Raw genomic sequence first — 18,993 nt, forward strand, 5'->3', positions numbered from 1 at the left:
ATCGATATGGGTAGGATAATCGAATAAACTTTACTTCATCTGGTTTAATCTGGTAATGACAAGAAAATTATATGTATAATATAATAATAACGCACACACTCATAGCCCCGCACTAGAGAAACCTTGTACCGCAGGTGCCATGGACACATACATAGACAACCACAAATTACACCCAAACTCACGAGAGAAATAAATGTAGGCCATACAAATAGCGGTGGTCGTCTTCCGGCTGATATGATGATGATGCAAACAGTTCTCCCGGCCCGGGAATCGAACCCGGGACCTCTTGTGTGGCAGACCAGCATAATAACCGTTCGGCCACAGAAGCAGTTAACTGGCAGCTACTTCCACCAAAGAATCAGCTAATCTTTCCAAAGGAATGGCCAGTAATAATTTTTCCACCTTTAACTAGATGACTTTAATTAAATTTTTATTGAATTGATATTCAATTATTTTTTGTGAAATTACTCCACTAGTTTGTTATAATTATTAATACAAAGATCGAACACTCAGAAAAAATTCCTTCGATCCGGTCGGATTCGAACCGACCTCTTCTTGCATACCGTGCCAGACGCTATACCAACTAAGCCACGGAACGAACCAACGGGCCTCACGAATTTTTCTATGTGCCTGCGTCGTGTACCTTTGTACTTGGTCTTTCAACGACTTTTTAGTCGTAGCGCCATCTATGAGAAATCTTTGACAGATTTATCGCCCAGTTAGTACCTTTACAGCTACCAGATGAGTAGATGAGTTTAAGATAAAAAATATCTTGTCATTTTTCTTGTTTTCTATAATCAACCTGTTACTTACTCTTAAGTCCACAAACCTGGGGGCATTTATTTGTTATTGAAATACTTTTATGAAATCGAATGAATCAATTCGTCGAAATTACGTTTCTCTACAGTTACAAGAGAAAAGTACCTTACGATACTAAAATGTCTATACATTCGGACTCTAATCTATCTTTAGGATCATTATTATTAGACGGTAATGGGATTTGTAGGTCCGTCCATGTTATGTTATTTTGCCAGTCGTCTCGAGTTAGTATGATTGTTACGTCTTCGACTTTCTTATGAACGAAAAGAAATATTACCACAATTTGGGATAAGATAATACGGACTTAGAAATGACTGTACTTTTAAAACTGCTGAATAATAGTAGTGTCGATCTGGAATACTCCCTGGAATATCGTTTCAGAAGTTGGCGAGAGTGTGGACAGCACTTGCAACTTTATTGGCTATTGGCTATAACAGAATAAACGAGCATTTAAGTCTGACTATTATAATTTCAGTGTATGTAGAGTCCACTTGAACGCATTGCTATTGTGAATAGCATAAAAATTATGACAATTCCAGGAAATTACGAAGTAAAAGAATAGATGTTCACTTAACTAAAACACTTAATAAGATAAACAATACAATATTCCGACGCGAAGATTAAAGAAGAACAAACGTAAAGAATTAAAAGAGGAGTCAGGGGCAAAAACTTGGCCGAAAGTGATTTGCTTGTCGGTTTTCTAATGGATACATCCCAGAGTGTGCGCAGGAACCTGTTAAATTAGTTCACCATTCCTCCTTCGGTCGACTAGGAAGTCCAGAACACTGCTCCCTTGTGTCACGTTTTGGCACCCATTTGCACGAAGCGCCCTCGGTAAAGGATTGAATATTCTGCCGGCATCTGTGTTTCCCGAAAACTACAGTTTGGGAGCTATCCACTCGACCATCGACGGTCACATCGGCTGAGAATGAATTTTGCATTAGAAAAGGAGATATCCTATATTATAAATATAGACCATTGAAATAACGATGACACGTACATATCGCTACGTTTATACAATAACGCAGTATTGTTGAATACTACGATTTTGAGTCGTGCACCTGGTTTAACGACACGCCTGTCCATAGCAGTTGCAGTGCCACGTAAAGTTTTATATTGCAAAGATCTGAGGGGCACCGCCCCTGCGCCCGTCACACTGACCTCAGTGACAAAAGTTGACAATTCCCATGTGCTTGTAATTTCACCAGCACCCTTTAAAACCGGAACACAATTTTTTTACGTCAAAAATAATATTTACTGCGTCATTACATGAAGGTACCTACATATTTTAAAGCACTAGCCAACATTTTCTTGACATGTTGAGTACACAATCTATTAGCATATGCAAACAACTTCTTACGTTAAGCACTTGAACGAGGGTTTGCAAACAAATCAATATTTCCGAAAATTAGGTCAATCCTCCATAAACAGGCCTTACAAATAGCACACAATACGAAATTGGTTAACCGCAAGAACAAAGCGTAAAGTAAAAGACTTACGTCAGTAAACAATAAACACTGCTCTTGGCTGCGAAGTTCTACAACGCGCTGTAATTGGATAATAGTCGTAATCTGCCTGCGCTCGCCTCCTGACCACACTGTCTTGATCTCTGACTTAGCATTACAACCACTTTTTTGGATGTCTTTATAGCGGGTCATGGAACCTACTCTTTCGGAAGGAGCGGAAAGGTTCTATAAAAAGTAACGAGAATATTAATGATGTAGCATCTTTTCCCTTTGCTAAATTAATACTGCAGGAATATCACTTATCTTTGATCCTTAATGCTCCTGCGATGAGCCCTTATTTTCCTGCTTAATCCACAGTTTTTTTTTTCCTAATTCTGAGGGGAATTGTATTGCAATTGCAAACTTTTACTCTGATCACTAGTTCGGGTTCCCTTCCCAAAAGAGGACTACGATTTATTAATTATTAACATTCAACAGTACCAGAGTTCATTCAAACCTGGTGGCATCACTCGGCCTTGGCTGACCTACAAGCGGCAATACGTCCATTGTCACAGGGCACGCGCTGCGTTGTCTATCGTAGTAGGCAATTGTCATTCTCACTTGGCTGCTTTATAGTGTACGTCAGGTGCTCTTTTATGGCGTACAATGCAATTGTTGCGTTAGTTTTAACTTTCATGTTTTATAAGTTTACTGGGAATTGGAATGTTGCGACAGTCCAGCTTTTTAATGTAGGTACTTTATAATCGTTTGAAGTTCATAGCTATGTCTGACACTTTTGTTTGGTGCTGGAATTGATATTTTATTTCCACGTGCGGATTCGTAGATTTAGAATAAACAAAATTAGATTATTTCATACATCATATGACACTGCCGTGTGCTTTTTCGTAAGGGGAATTTATACACCAATTTGGTTGCTTCTCTTCTTAAGGGTCGGCGGACTAAAGCACGTAAGTCAAAATCCAACATCATTCATTTAAATTAATACATCTACCGGCCAAAGCACATAAGTCAAATTCATTTGTTTATTCTAGAGGTTATTTAACTTCCAACACTAAAAACAACACAAAAATATATAATTATATATCAACAAATGACGCACTTTTTTTACTTATGTGCCTTAGTCTGCGGACCTTAGATTTAAGAGCTATGACATTCGTCAACCGTCTCTCTTCAGCGCCTTAACTTTCATTTCCTGTTACCACATAATAATTGATGTTATTTGTTTTTTAGTTTATTTCTTTTTATGTTTCTTTTTCATATTTTCTTTGTGTTAAAAAAAAAAAGTCGTTTTTCGTTCTTTTTTAAGTTATGTTAATTAGTAGAAACTTTGCTGGTTTAAGTAATAACTTTTTTTGTCATAATAATCTTGTAAACAAAGTAAAAACTGTTTGTTTCCCAAATAAAAAAAAATCTGATCTAAACGATCGATTTTCCCTTTTACGATGTTTCTAAAAGACTGTAAGTAATTTGACCGTAATCAGGTTGCAATTTTTAGTCTGTTTGACGACCTCGGTGGCCTAACACTGTGAGCCCTGGGTCGAGTCCCGGTAGGATCGATTTAGGAAATGGTTTTTTCTAAATTGGTTCAGGTCTGGATGTTCTATTGAATTCCATTGCTTTGGTACTCACAGTACAGGCATTTCTCGAATTTGAGACCAGGCAAATGGTGTAATTGTCTGGCACATTATTATTATTGCGATAGGGTTGAATTTAGATAATGATTTTCATACACAGTCAGAATTTCACGCTCACGTTAAAGTAACGTGTACGATGGCTCGCTTCTTATTTCAAAGCACTTCTATTCTCCAATCCAAATATTGGTCACCTATAAACAGATATAGTTTTTTGGCCCACTGTCCCAAATAACTAGCATTGGACTGGTACCAAACGATAATGACCGCAGCTACATGCAAAAATACACACTATATTTACACCTGTAAGGTCTGTTATTATTGTAATAAGAGCGAAGGTCAAGGGAGTTGCCTAATTTAGCTTCACTGTTATAAGAATTCGTTGGAGCCACCCATTTGTCTGTAATATAGCAAAAAGAAATTTCATAATGAACTTTTATTCGCTGCGTTAGCAAACACTGCACATATCGCACTGTCATTGATAATGTGGCATAATTCGAAAAGTAATTTTTAGGAAACTGACAAAATATATCCAGATTATTAATGTGAAATAAACTAACGGTTGGTCCGTAATGTCGTCTGACGTGTGTCTATCGAATGCCTATTCACACAGTATGACATTCACGCTATTTCTTTCATTATTTTCCTGAAAAATATTTGAGAATTATAATTATTTTAAAAAATTTACGAATTTTTTTCAGAAAAATATTTTTTTTTTATAGTGATCCTACGTATGGGTAGTCGGTGCCAATTATGACTAAATGTTTTTATAAAAATAATAACAATGATCTCGCAATAGTTTTGTTTACTGTATTTTATTTTAAATCTATTCCTACATTTTGTATTTCGCCACCGATATCATCAGTGAACGGAATTGAGGGAGTTAAATTACCTAAAATATGAACGTTTTCTTTGTATGGACATACCCATTTCGTCATCAATGCTGTAAGCATTCTTGTCTTCAATGTCTTTTACTGTGGTTTTTTTTCACATTACAAAATATAGGTTGTCTCATGTTTATTTTTTAAATGGTAAAGTATTTAAAACGTACAAGAGCCTACAGAAACATAACTTTCAATATTATTTTTTGAGACAATAATTTGTAGCAAATACTTAATAGGAAATACTTCCGAGAAGTCCCGTTATTCTTTAGTTTAGCCAAATTAACTCCCCCAATTCCGATCACTGGATATCAGATGAATTGATGACTCTGTAGTGTAGTAAAAGTCATATCAGACATGTGTTTGACGTGAATTTTTGTTGCGTACGTCATTCTTGGTCGGTAATTTTTATACCATTTCATACGCTAATTGTAAATTGTCCTCCGTAAGTTTTTTTTTAATCTGTCTTCTAATAGACTTCTCGTTTGACGAAATTATTAACAATTAGTTGGGCTGTTTTCGCATTAAGTGAACTTAAATATAAAAACCTGTAACTGTAAATCAATTGGCGTGAAACTTGCCTTTGAATTTCACGATCTACCTTCACATTGGACTGAATAAATTTTAATAGGGTCTTTTGAATTCACTGTTATGTTACGGTAGTACAGTGTCGAAAATCCATTGTGGCGCGGAATTTAATTCGAGCTTCTGAAAATTGAATTCCGTTAATGAACGCACCAATTTGTGAGGAACAATACAAATGTTGGTAAAGGAAATTCCAGGAACATGCCAGAATGTTCCAAACGTAATGACATATATTTTGCATTGGCAAATTGTAGATATGATTTGAAAACAGGATATGGAATTTGGTGTAAGTGGAAGATTTTGATGATATACATATGGTAAGTATGAAACTTCATTACCGTTCTACTTAGATACGCTTTTGTTGAGACACACAACTTTCCACGGCCATCAAAACTAAACAGCCATCTTTAGGCACCCGCTGCAGCTGGCCCGATCATCATAGATAATCAATTTAATAAATAAGTACTTGGTACGCACTTGAATACGTAATAAATCCACTTGACTGAAGCTCTTTAACACAATTTTCCAAAGCCTATACTGAAACTCCCAACTGTTAAATGCCGTTTATTCAAAGTTGTATTCCTTTTTATTTGGCGTTGCTTAACCGCCGCCGTCAAAGGATCCTTCAAACTTTTTTTATTTGCTTCCCTCAATGTACGGTTCGGGTGTATAATTTCACTAAGTTTAACCTTCAGTTTATTTTCATGATTTAGTAAAACTTTCTCTATATGGTGGATAACGGTTGAAGTAATTTGTAATGAAAGCAGTTATTAAATCTAACTTTTGGCTCCACTCACAGTGTTAGATTTCGGACTAATGCCATTTACCAACACTTTCTTTTGCTCAGTCCGAATCTCGCGAGTTTATGTCCACTACTCTGGTCTAAAACGAGAATTTTGCATATCTTCGAAGTGAAATCTTCCGAATCAGCTAACGATTGCATTTAGCATACTTCTAATGAATCGAAAATGTTAAAGTTATTTACGACAAATTTTCGAATTTGGAGGATGATTCTATTATCATTACAATAAATGTTCGTGAGTCAGTCGCTCAGTTGTACTGTAATAAAGGCAACCAACGCGCAGATATCGAAATCGGCATAAAGTAGCAAAAAGAGTAATATCCGACAGCCGCGCTGCGGGCTCGGCCGAAGCGGCGATCAATAGCATCTCACAAATTAAACAACATTCCCACGATATTGAAGCCTCCGTAATTTTTCTCAATATTAACAGAATTTGTTATCATTTGAAGCCTCACCTATTTATACTGTAATATTATTATTATTATTTTCAATAATGCATTGCTAAACCTGAATAGGATTGATGTCATTTGGCCTATAGCTCTGGAAAATGTTCTAGAACACATGTTGTTTTCGACTGTATTCGTTATCGCATGACATCACTGGTGATGATGGATGTCTTCTGAACATTGGGTTTCTCATAGCACCTTTTTTGAGATATGTGTTTAAACTTTTTTTTATGCTAAATAATATAAAGTAAATTTAATAATTATCTCGTTTTTACAACAAAAACCTTGCCACCAGTGTTTTATTTAGCATAAACCCTTGCCTTTAATCAAACGCATTTGATTTGTCGCCCTTATAGCGGACAGGGTAATAATTAGCGAATGGCGAGCCCTTTTAACTAGTCTCTAATCCGACGTTTATTGTCGAGTTGTTAATTTACCGCCTCCTAATCTCCTTTTAATTAAGGAAGGCGCAAAATTTCCGTCAAATTCACGAATGCTTCGAAATTTTAACACAGTCATTTAGAAGTCCCTTCCGGTTTTTTTTTTGCATTTTGGATATCTGTAAGTCCTGCTGATTTCCTTAGGATTAATTTTTGTTACATTACTATAAGGTATTTATTGTTTTTCTCGTTTCTTATACTTCGTATTCAAGGGGGTATCCCCTTATTGTTCATAATTTATCACGCAACCCAACACCAAAACAAATTATAATCTCACTTTCGCGATAACAAATTATTCTCGTGACGGGAATAAAAAGGATATGATAATTTGTGCGGTAATTTGTGTCGTTCGGGCATAATGAGCTCAATTACGCGGTTCTGCGTCGTGATGGCATTGCTAAGCATAATATAGGACTTCGACGTGACACATTTACACCATCCCACAACATTTCGAGGCACAATGTCACTACTGCTTTAATTTGTACTTAACGCACATATTCGCAGCTTAGTTCCGAAGTTCGAACTTCTTTATGTAACTCTTGTGTACCGCGTTAGAGACGTACTTGAGAAATAGTTCCATTTGATGTGTTGATAAGGTATGTTTGTATCTTTCCTAACCATATATTTATCCTATACAGCTATAATGGCGGTGCTCGAATTGATTTTCATAGCACTTACCAGTGGCATTGTCGTTTCAATGATTAATGGTTTTGCGCCGCGGTTTACGATTCGTATTCCGCTAAACTTCCTTTTGCTTTACTTTTGCTACAATTCTGTGATATGCTATGACGTGTAATGTCGTGACTTTAAGATTAGTAATCGTGTTGGTGGAATAAATAAATAGAGTAAATGGTGAATCGATAACCTGGTGTAGGTTGTAGGAGTCCGCTTCATGCGCGCAAAGCAAGGCCGATCGTTGTGGCGATCTTTGGGGGTGACGTGTATTCAAATGATAATGGCAATGATGATCGAGTCGGGAGAACGCTTTCCTCCAGAAATTCCTTGGTACCTATTTTTAGTTAATCCTTAGTTCTGGACCACCAAGTCTCGATTCATGTCTAACGTATCTGGCTCATTATAACTTGCTTTTACAATAAAGCACGACGTCGTCAAATTGAAAAAAGTCCAAACTCTTCGAAAAGCTGGGGAGCTTGGATGGGGATCCCGCATTGGACTAGAACTATAACCAAAGCATTTTCTAAAATATCATCGAAAACGTCATCGAATACACAATTAAAAATACCGTTAAATAAATTATGACTCCCGGTCTGCCTGTGCAAAGGTCTTTGTAATTCGCACAATAACAACATTTCCTATACTGCCAGTGACATTAACGTTTCTTGTTTGCGTTGAGCGACCATTATCGCGTAAGGTTATTTTGAGACACGTTTGCTTTCATGCAAATGTCTTATAATAACGTTACCTAATTACCTTTGATGTGTTGTGATCGTGAACAATTTTCATTTGAAATTGACATCCAAGTTTTATTATACGCATATTCGAAAAAGGTTTTTTATTATATTTATAGTGGTAAACGACACGTCTACCCATAACACTAGCAGTGCCCTTAGAGCTTTAAATCGCAAAAACTTGTTGGGCACTGCCGTTACGCGCCGTCATTCTGAGACAAAATTGATAAGACTAACGTGTGTGTATTATCATCAGCACCCTTGCCCTTCCAAACCGGAACGCAGTAATTCTCACATTACTGCTTGGCGGCACCAATAAGCTCTACTGCTAATAAAATAATAATAAAGGTTCCAACTAATGATAGCATTTCAAATTCTATTTACAATGAGGTTGTACGTTGCAAATGACAGCTAAATTTTGCAAGTTTTAACTTTGTTTGTTTAATAATTAAGAGAAAGCCTCTTTATGTATTTACATTTGTTAACGATGTTATATTATCGATTATGTTTCAATTGATCGTCACGTTTGTTACCAATAGTTTCATTGGAAACTGTGACCTTAATTTATTTTATATCACCAGTGATAAACGACCAATTGTATCTTAGATGATTGTGACAATTTAAGAACAATTGCAGCATAAACAAATCAGGCTTGTCTGTTATTATACAAAAACTGTCATTTACTTTGATGTCATGCAAAACTTTTCATCGTAGTAGCTCGAAATTCCATACCGTTCCATTACAACAAAATCATTTTCCAATCTCGTAATACTGTTTAAACCTAACAAGGTTTTATGTGTAAGTGTCTCTCACGCTTGAATGAACTAGGTAGTGCTAAATAATGCTATAGGCAGAGGAAATTAACAACGGGTGGGGAGCGTTATTGCCGCATATCTCAGTTTTAAGGCGATGTAAAGTGCGCCTTACCGCCGATTTAATGTTACTACACATGTTGGATTCAGTCGATGTATGAACTATGCTTTTCATTTTTGCAAGGATCCATACTATCTAGACCTTTTCATGTACAGCTGTCGGAATTTTTTATTACGAGTCACTGTGACGTCATTGTCATTTAGAAATCAATATCTTGCTAGCCAATGCCATCCTAGAAAATCAACATTATTTCGAGAGTGATTTACTGTATGGAAAGGGCCTTGCTTTTAATTGCCCTTCAGTCTAAAAGTTGATGGCCGTCATTCAGTTGCTTTGAAAGTAATTTTTATTTGAAATTTCTTCAAATTTTTGCGTAACCGCCGCCAAAAATGATGACCATTGCTGCTTTCATCTTATTTAGCGTGTGCAGCAAAGTCGTATTTTTAATTATCCTACATTTTTGATAATAGTCTAGAACTCATCAAAGCAGCAACTTCATTTTGAATGATTCGTTTTCGGTTCAGTATTAATGGCGACGAACCGTGAGGAGTGGAGAAGGCTGCACCGACATGAGTCTAGCTGTTAAATAAGATGATGATTAATGGCGACGATAGGTGACAGATTGCATTTCAAATTATATTTAATGTACTCTGTGTTCCCAGATGTGGCACTTGTCGTATAGGTACCTTAAATTTAAGAAAACAATTTCGGAGAGATCACAACTAGGCGGAAGAGCTTAGGGAAGAAAAAGTAGGGACTGAAGCGCAGCTAAGTACTGGAGGGCAACTTTTTTCCTAATATACTTATATATGGAATGTATATAATTATATACGGGTAATTATTAATTATTATACAACTTATAGAATTCTATAAGTTTGTTCAATTATTAGACAGTTATAGGTTAGGTTTTATGTACTGTAAAATGCGCCAGGTGTAGCTTATGGACTAGCCGGTTTAAGGTTATGCCTTCATATTGCATCGGTCATCGTCCTATTGCCAAAAATGTGTCGATAAATTGTAATTGACATTAAAAATCTTTTGTTCATTTCAAACTCTATTATATTCTCATCGGTAAGCTAAAATTAAATTAACCAGATTGAGGTCTTCAACATATTACGCATTGACGAAACGTATCAGATGTCTAGTGTCAATGAAAATTTTTAACTCAAACTAAAATAAACTACTCATTGTTACAGGTACAACAGAACGAGCATGCCTGATAACAGGCTCTGTGGAGGGCATCATGGTTGTGCTGGACTTCATCATGGACAAGATCAAGGAGAAGCCCGAGCTTGTCAAACCCTTCCCGGAAGGTGTCGATACCAAGATGCCTCAGGATCGGGATAAGCAGGCGAGTCTGAAGTCATTTTTTTCTAGAGGTTATGATTAATTAGCTGTGATTGATGCAAGAAATCGTTATGGTTCCCTAAAGATAACCCTCTTTTGCCTGACGGGAATTGATGGTACGACTACAGAATGTAACGAGTCATCGTATATTGCGACGACAATTTTTCAACGCCAACACACCTTCCCCAACATTTTGGCGCTATACATTAAATTTATTAGATTTTTTTCTGACGTTCGCCATAGATTAGGACGCAACGGTCTCTACGTCGTCGTTAGGCTATCGGGACAGTGGCAGATTGATTAAACTGGCATAGAAATTTGAATATGTCAAATGATTTCATACTTATACGAAATGTTTGAAATATCTGAAATTACAAGGAAAACATCACTCAACGTAATCCTAAATAAAATCTAACGTACTTTTTTTCCCTCTTCTACGGCAAAACCAACTATTTGTCACCTAAATCCCTCTCGTGGTACACTTTTATATCCATTTGTTGTCCTATCAACGCCGACGCATCTTTCAGAGGTGCGCAGGATGCCCTCAAAACGCTAAATGACTATACGGAACTCATTTTAAAGCTTTTACACAACCATTATGCCCTTTTTACTGTTACGCCTTTTTAAACTTTCTAAATCACAAAGTGTTGTGTTCAGTTGTACACTCCACAGACATTTTGGAACCTTGTGTTTTGTTGGGTCGATTCGCCAGTTAAATATAATCGTAAACTCTGTGTACTTGGCTCCATATCGCCGCGAACAGCGTGCCAATTAATTGTACCTCTAACTGAAGATACTCCTCGTACAGCTTTTGCATATCTCCCAAGCTGTAAAGTATAAGTCATATAAAGGCTGTATAAGCGTCTAAAAGCCGCCTAAAACTCCTCTATAATGCCGGTAGGGTAGGAATATCTGCATCTCCAGCTGTCATTACCTACAAATTCACAATTAATTCGTTCATTTATTTAATTTCTGGTGACAAAAGTAGACTTTCTTGGAATTCCCGAGTGGCGTTTAAACGTTGTGACAAATTCAGGGTAATTAACAATTACGCATAAAAACATTTGCTTTTCTTTCAGAGTGTTTAAATTTCTTTTGTTCTTGATTTGGTTTATAATATAAGTACAGTAGGCAGATGACTTTAGCCATCAAAATGTCGACCTAACGATCATTGTGTAATATATTTACATTCCCGAAGCCCACTACTGAACTTGAGGTCTTGTAGTCAAAAGAAAAAGCTGACCGGCTATCAAGTTGGAAAAATAATTGAAATACAATTTGAAAAATAATCCTTTCAGAATGGAAATCGCATGGATACTAAACTACAATACCAAACACTAAGTCTAAGTACAGTTTTATCGCAATTAAAATGTACACCGATCCATCGACTCAGTATTAGCCCGCCGCACAGTACCTAAGCCCAAACTGATAACTCGTAATGATAGGAAAAAATTGTGGGTCACAGAGCTAGTTTTTTGATCCCCGACGTTTTCTTACGACTTCGTATAAATTAACAGCGCGGATTGTATGTGTAAGTAATCACACATTCGCACAATAATGAAAGGCGCTTTGAGACGATCAGTGTTATGCAACGCTAGAGCATCCTTAGATTATGCAAACGTGTGCGTCCGTACACAGCGCGCAGTTGGCGCGCACACATACAAGCCGCGCTGCAACATTTGTACGAAGTTACCTTACTTGTTCTTATTGTACTACGCAAAAAGGGTGGGGGTTTATAAGTTTGAAACCTTTGTGTATCTATGTTTTTGGGGTATCGCAGCTTCCAAAGGAATACATAGATTTCAAAGTTAAATCGGGATTGTTCTTAGGCATGTTTGATGAACTCCTGTTTAAAGACCATCAGCTCTTTTCCCTGTTAGTTTATAGATCTCAGTCATAAAATGAATATTTTGGTTTCCATTGGTCCGATCGACTTGAAATTTGTTATACTATGGAAATAGTATCTTCACATGTTAACCTTGATGTGATACTGTAATAGTCTGCAAACTACTCAACTCCTCGAGTACTTAGGTACAGTAGAACTATCGTGTTTAGTTTACAGATGGTGACTTTTATTGACTTCGTGGAATAGTGGAGCGTAGCTTTGTGGTTTTTTTTTTTTTAATTTAAGTTGTTTTTCTACGATGAAAAATGACATTTCTAGCAACTTTAATTCATTCATAATTTTTTGAAAAGTTGTCTGTTACAGACAAGGAAAATGGCTCAGTTTTTCTTTTTTCATGGAGAAAAGTACAATTAATTTTTTATCTCGAAATGTGAGACATGTTATGTGTGAAGCTTTGTTACGATATAGTTCCTATCATTCTGTACCATGTAATTAGCAATGCGTCTGCCGCTATAAAGTCAAGTCAAAATCCTTGTTTTTTTTCTACTTGGCGCTGCCAGAACCCTTGCGCGTCAAGTCTATGCGCTTCTGCACTATGGCCTTAAAGCCGCCCTAATGTGAACTCACAGACATATATCTAGATAGCAAGTACATCAATTTGTATGAAAACCAAGCGTGCCACACATTTTTACGCGTAAACACGCGTATTCCATTCAATTAATCGATTCTAAATAGAATAATTTTTGTTCAAGTATTTGTTGATTACAAGTAGTCGTAATATTAATAGAGTAGAAAAATACTAGAATAAGATAGTTATTTTACTTATTGAAAAAAAATGTTGATTACTTAAAAAACTTTTACTTTTAATCGACTTCAAATATATATAATAAAATTTGCTTATTATATAACATCTTTTTGTAATAGAAAATCTCACCGATTAGCTTAAATAATGAAAACGCACGTCAATATATGAACTTGCTACTTGCCGTAATTAATTTTACTAGATTATTTTTTGGATTTCTAACTTCGCACTGTTAATTCTTTGCATTATATATTTTTTTTATTACTCGTACTACATATCTGGCGATGTATGTAATTATTTGCTCACTATATTCGAACATTCGAGGCGACGTGCTGCAAAAATTATCGAAATTACAGATACTACTGATAATAGTTAACTGGCATACAAAACTGGCAACAAAAACGAAACGTTATAACAAAAGAGTCATAGAATATTTTTATAACATTGCTAAGGTCATAATAATTTTCGTCCCTTAGTTTTCAAAATCGATCAGAATCGAGAACAATGTTTGTTTGTTTGTTGCCTAATGTATATATCACTAAATGTTAAATTTGACCAAAGAAATGTACAGGCGCCCGTACCACGAAACTGAATGCATTATACATAATCTCAGTACAGAGTACTAAAAAAACCGACCTCAAAAGTGCGGGGAATTACATATAATTAGCAAGTTTTATTGAAATCGGTTACCGGAAAGTGCGCAAACCCGGATTCATCCCCTAGTTCGCAACTATACGGGACTTGACACAGGAGATAATAAAAATCGGTTCTCACTACTCAAAGTATATTGAGAGAGAAAAACGCCTAGAATTGGAGAATAGCAGAATCCACCATTAAAATAATTGCTCCTCATACTAAAACTTAGGCGCTATTTATAAAAACGAATCTTCATGCGTGAACAGCCACCCTTATAGGTGGATGATTTTCTTCAAAATTAAATGGGACCACTATGGAGGTACCCTCGTTCCAACAATAAAGAATCATGAAAATCGGCTCACAAAAAGTCGGTTAAAAAGTGCTTTCGTTCGATATTCACGGCGTATTAACAAAGGATCACAAATATATCACACCAAGTAAAAGCCGCAATGTATTACAAATCATGAAGCATACACTCGGTTGCATATTTGTTTTCTCGAAATTCATGCAAAACCAAAATAATTGTTTATAAAATAAATTATGCATCTTCTGATTACATAACCACTTGCCCGTGGAAGGAAACTTCCCGGTTTACCCGTTTACCTACAGGGATGGTGCTTTTGCAAACTATAATGGCACAATTATGCATTTTTCGCATTTTCGACTGGTAACGATAACGGTCGAGCGCGTTCTGAAGTGTAGCAGCGGCAACTAAGTAAATCGAAGTACGTACACTTGCGGCGTCTATTTAGATATATGTCTGTATGTGAACTATTATGCCGTTTTTATTTAACAAATTCACATTAAATTTAATATGGTTTTTAAATGGTTTAAATATTTAATTATCACATGTAAAATGTTTCTGTGAATACCGTGTAATTCCAACATTTATACCAAGAAAAGCTGTACGCGGTGGCTACGTTTAAAGTAAAAATAAAACCTACGAATATCAAGCAAATAACTCTGCTGTTGGTATGTTGGGGAAAATCGTAAAAGCATATTTTAACTGCGATAACAACAACAACGCACCTTTCACTGTCTTCGCGAGGCGTTCTCTTTTTTTTGTGATACTAAGTGACGGAACGAACCAATCGTGCGCCTGGTTATAAGCGACACGCCTGTCCATAGCAGTTGCACTGCCTTTCAGAGCTTTAAATCGTAAAGATCTGAGGGGCAGTGCCACAGCGCCAGTCATCACCTTGAGACAGAAATTGACAAGTCCCATGTACTTAACAATTATAGCGATAAAAACGGTAAATGTATTATGTGGTGGAAATTTTGTCTAATAGCACGGTGAATTATAATTGAACACTGCATGCAAAAACAACGTGACTTAAAAATTTTATTAAATCTAAAAAAAGGGATACAAATTAATGTGAACAAAAAACTTTTATTCAAAAAACTAGGACCAAGAAAGCAAGAAAAAGAAAGAAATTCAACTAGGAATTCTTCACCACACTACGATTCTTTGTCATTTGAAACGTAGTTACAATTTAATGTTGTGGATACCAAAATTGCTTTAGCTTGGTGACAATCTTTCCAGCCATTTTTCTGTAAAACGGAATAAATCCAATATCGCGGTAGGTGCGAACTGCCGACGACGCCGCAGCCATTGAATCTAATCCGTCAAGGAAATTGTTTCACTGTCCTAGTCAATTTGCCGCGAACAATGAATAGACGCGGTGGAAATTGGCGAATATTTTGGTGTGAGGTTTTATGTGAAAAGTCAATGGATAGTGGATATTAACCTAATCTATCCAATTTTAGGGTATTGGGTATAGTAAGAAGAATCTGAAACTGAGCGTTATTGTCGGCCCACTTGGGACTATTTTTCCAGTTCATATGGCGGTAAAAATAAACGTTTTCCCAGTTTTAAACATAATAGACAACATCGTGAGTCGTCCAACACCTTTCGAAGTTATGTTGATGTGACCAGACTTCATAATACCACGGGGTAGAATTGTAGCTTATCCGGCAGGACATGGGCAGTAGTGGTGTTAATTTATAAAAAAAAATATACATGAAAATAAATCGTCTAAAGTAATATTGTAGAAAAAAAAAATTGAATGTCGGTTACACCACTATTGCGCTATCAGCCTCAATTAGAGTTCATGTAATAACTGTACTACTGTTCTAGTAGCCGTAGAGCTTCTTTACTAAAAGCTCTTTGTAAAAGAGTTCGTCCGGGCAAGTATTGCCACCATATATTTCTGCCGTTAAGCAGTAGTATGAGTAATTATTGCGTTCCAGTTTTGAAGGGTAAGGGTGTTAGGGTGTCTGGCACAGTAGCAGTGCCTCAGGTCTTTGCGATTTAAAGCTCTGAGTGGCGCTGCAAGTGTTATCGTGCGTAGCGTTACTTGATGTTGTAACAAAAAACTACATCTTTTCGTTTTAACCATGTTTAGATTTATTTTTTCTTAGACTTGGAATTGTTTAGTAAAATCGATAATATCATTATTCGAAGGTCTATGGCCTGATTGCCGAAACGCCATTAGTACCCAAAGACTGAATTGAGGCCGCCCTCGATTAGGGCAAGCGATTTGTATGGATTTCATGGTAATCCACGTAATTTATATTGCCTCGCTGTACGCCTTACGGCTGTGGAAGTTATGTAATTCTGCGTGAAAACGTTGTACGTATACATGTATTGATTTGAATATATAATCGTAAATAAAATTGTTATCGGTTGGTTTCGTTGCACCAGTTAGTCACGACAAAGTAGGGTGCTGTTCACAAACTAAGATATTGTTTTATGACAATGATGTATATAACTCCGTGCTACATCCCAGAAAATATATCATCGATCATCCGGAATCAAATTAGTAAAGTTCGTTCCCTAATTACGTGCTGCCTCGAATTGAATCTGAGCACCCTTTCTTCATTGATTAAGCTTTCTGTGAACTACGAGGGTTCTTTTTGGGTTTATTTCCACTGAACCCGCAGGAAACTTAGTTTTCCAAATACTCTTACACAAATGAAATGTTCCGGATGTCAGGTTTTGGATAAAGTGCCCTCATATGTAATTTAGTTACTGCCCTCTAGGGATACCTTCGTTTTAGACTAGATTTGTTCAGAGTGCGTCCGAGCAAATAGCAATGAAATAAGCTTCAACAGTAAAATGTTGTATATTAATTAAAAATAAATGTGTTTGTACCGTTCGTGATAATAATGCGAGTTCTGACGCTCGTTGGCGCCGCGTCTTCTTCGTCCCGCGCCGCGCCACTGCTGCTGCCGCTGGCAATCACGTTCACGAATAGGCTGCGTGAACTGGCTCCACGCCTTATAGCCTTGGCTTCCAAGAGAGTTGTCCTTGTGGTTTACGATAGGCAACAGCCACTCTACCTATAGCTCTTTTCCAACAAAGTCCTCTTTCCGAAGCTCGTTCTTAACAACTTGGATATCCGCCGCGTCAGTGGCATTTAGTCGCCGACTACATGAACAAAATTGTTACTATGACTGTGAGTGAAAAGAGATATTGAACGGAAAGGAGTAAAAGCAGCAAATTCTTTATGGGTAGCTAGTACGTCCAAAAAGGACACGCCTCTTACTGGACAGTAGAGTGTTGAATATGGCAGAAAGAGTTTTGCGCTGTTTGTGCGGTGTTAGTCTTAAATAAAAATACCAAACGGTGTAGTAAGAGAGCTTTGTAGCGTGAAAGATGGTGGAGATCAGGATAGACAAGGAAAAACTTCGATGGTTTGGCCACACTGAAGGGATGGATGTTAGAAGATTGACGGCGGAAATTTATAGAGTAAATGTGGATGGAAATGCGGGGACAGGTAAACTTTTAACTTGGCCTGAACAGGCCAGGTTTGACGACTACCTTTAATACCTATTCCTGCCGCCAAGCAGTAATGTCAGCATTACTGTATTCCGGTTTTGAAGGATAAGGAAGCTGGTGAAATGACAGGCACATGGGACTTGTCAATCTAAGTCTCAGGGGACGGGCGCAGTGGCAGTGCCCCTCAGATCTTTGCAATTTAAGGTTCTGAGTGACACTATAACTGTTATGGACAGGTGTGTAGCTTACCATCAGACACACGACTTGTTCGTCCCGTCTGTGGTATCTATTTACTTTAGCCACGTAATTTAATGAAAATGGGACACAAAGAAGTGACACATGAGTGAGTTTGTGTAAGAGAGTGGTTACATTACACGTGGTAAACAATGTTGTTTGCGTTGCGTCGGCGGTGAAGGAGGCGGCGGCGGTAGATGAATTGCAGGACTCACTGCGGAGTAAGTCAACAACACTTGAGTGGTTGCTTTGGAATTAGATGGAACAGGAAATTCACGATCAATATGTCGACGTTGCAATCTTGGATCGCTGATGATGTTTTTCTTGAGAGCAAGGTTGTTAATAGGTAATCGGTTTTGTACTCCGTACAGAATACAGGTGCGCGATAGTACGATGCCTGCAGGGCTAGATTTTTTGGCTTATCATTGTATCGACATTCTCGGATGAGAAAATAGTACAAAAGAATCAAAAACTCAAAAAATCAAAAGGTTATTGCTGTTTGCCTACACGAAAATTTCCAAATATTATACACATGTTTCCATTAGCATAGTAATCTCCATTATATCGGTACCAACAGAGCAGTGATTTAACAAAATTATCAATGCTACTATTAATATTAAACAAGGTACCAACGCTATCGACGACCGCATTAGCTGCATTATCTCTACGGCATTGTCTGGTTTCGATAATAATGTGGCATGGGCGTCATGTTTATTGATATATATTGTTACTGATGTACTGAGGACACTATGAACATAAGATACGTCTTTACATTTTAATATAACACCCTATTACAATACGATTGCTGAAGCAGATTTATAGTGCACTGATAAGCTTGAAGAAGTATGACACAAAAAGCCGTTAGAGAACTGTACTGTACTGTACGTACGCAATAAAGTGATGAATTAAGTTAACGAACGGTTCAAGACCGAATTTCAGCCATTATGTTAGCAACTTGAGATTTCAAATGAGATTTTAAGGGCAAAAGTGGTTTG

The 18,993-nt window shown here is 36.9% G+C and overlaps 1 protein-coding gene across 4 annotated transcripts in view; it reads left to right on the forward strand.

Moving 5' to 3' along the window:
• Positions 1–18,993, forward strand: part of LOC113239935 (RNA-binding protein Nova-2) — an 86,654-nt gene that overhangs the window by 47,117 nt on the left and 20,544 nt on the right. For all 4 annotated transcript variants that reach the window (XM_026477097.1, XM_026477101.1, XM_026477099.1 and 1 more), the window contains one exon: positions 10,549–10,703. In XM_026477097.1, the coding sequence (XP_026332882.1) occupies positions 10,549–10,703 (155 nt within the window). The remainder of the gene's footprint in view (positions 1–10,548; positions 10,704–18,993) is intronic.

This window comes from Hyposmocoma kahamanoa, unplaced genomic scaffold, assembly GCF_003589595.1.
Source record: "Hyposmocoma kahamanoa isolate Upper Pololo Valley unplaced genomic scaffold, ASM358959v1 117, whole genome shotgun sequence".
Classification (NCBI taxonomy): domain Eukaryota; kingdom Metazoa; phylum Arthropoda; class Insecta; order Lepidoptera; family Cosmopterigidae; genus Hyposmocoma; species Hyposmocoma kahamanoa.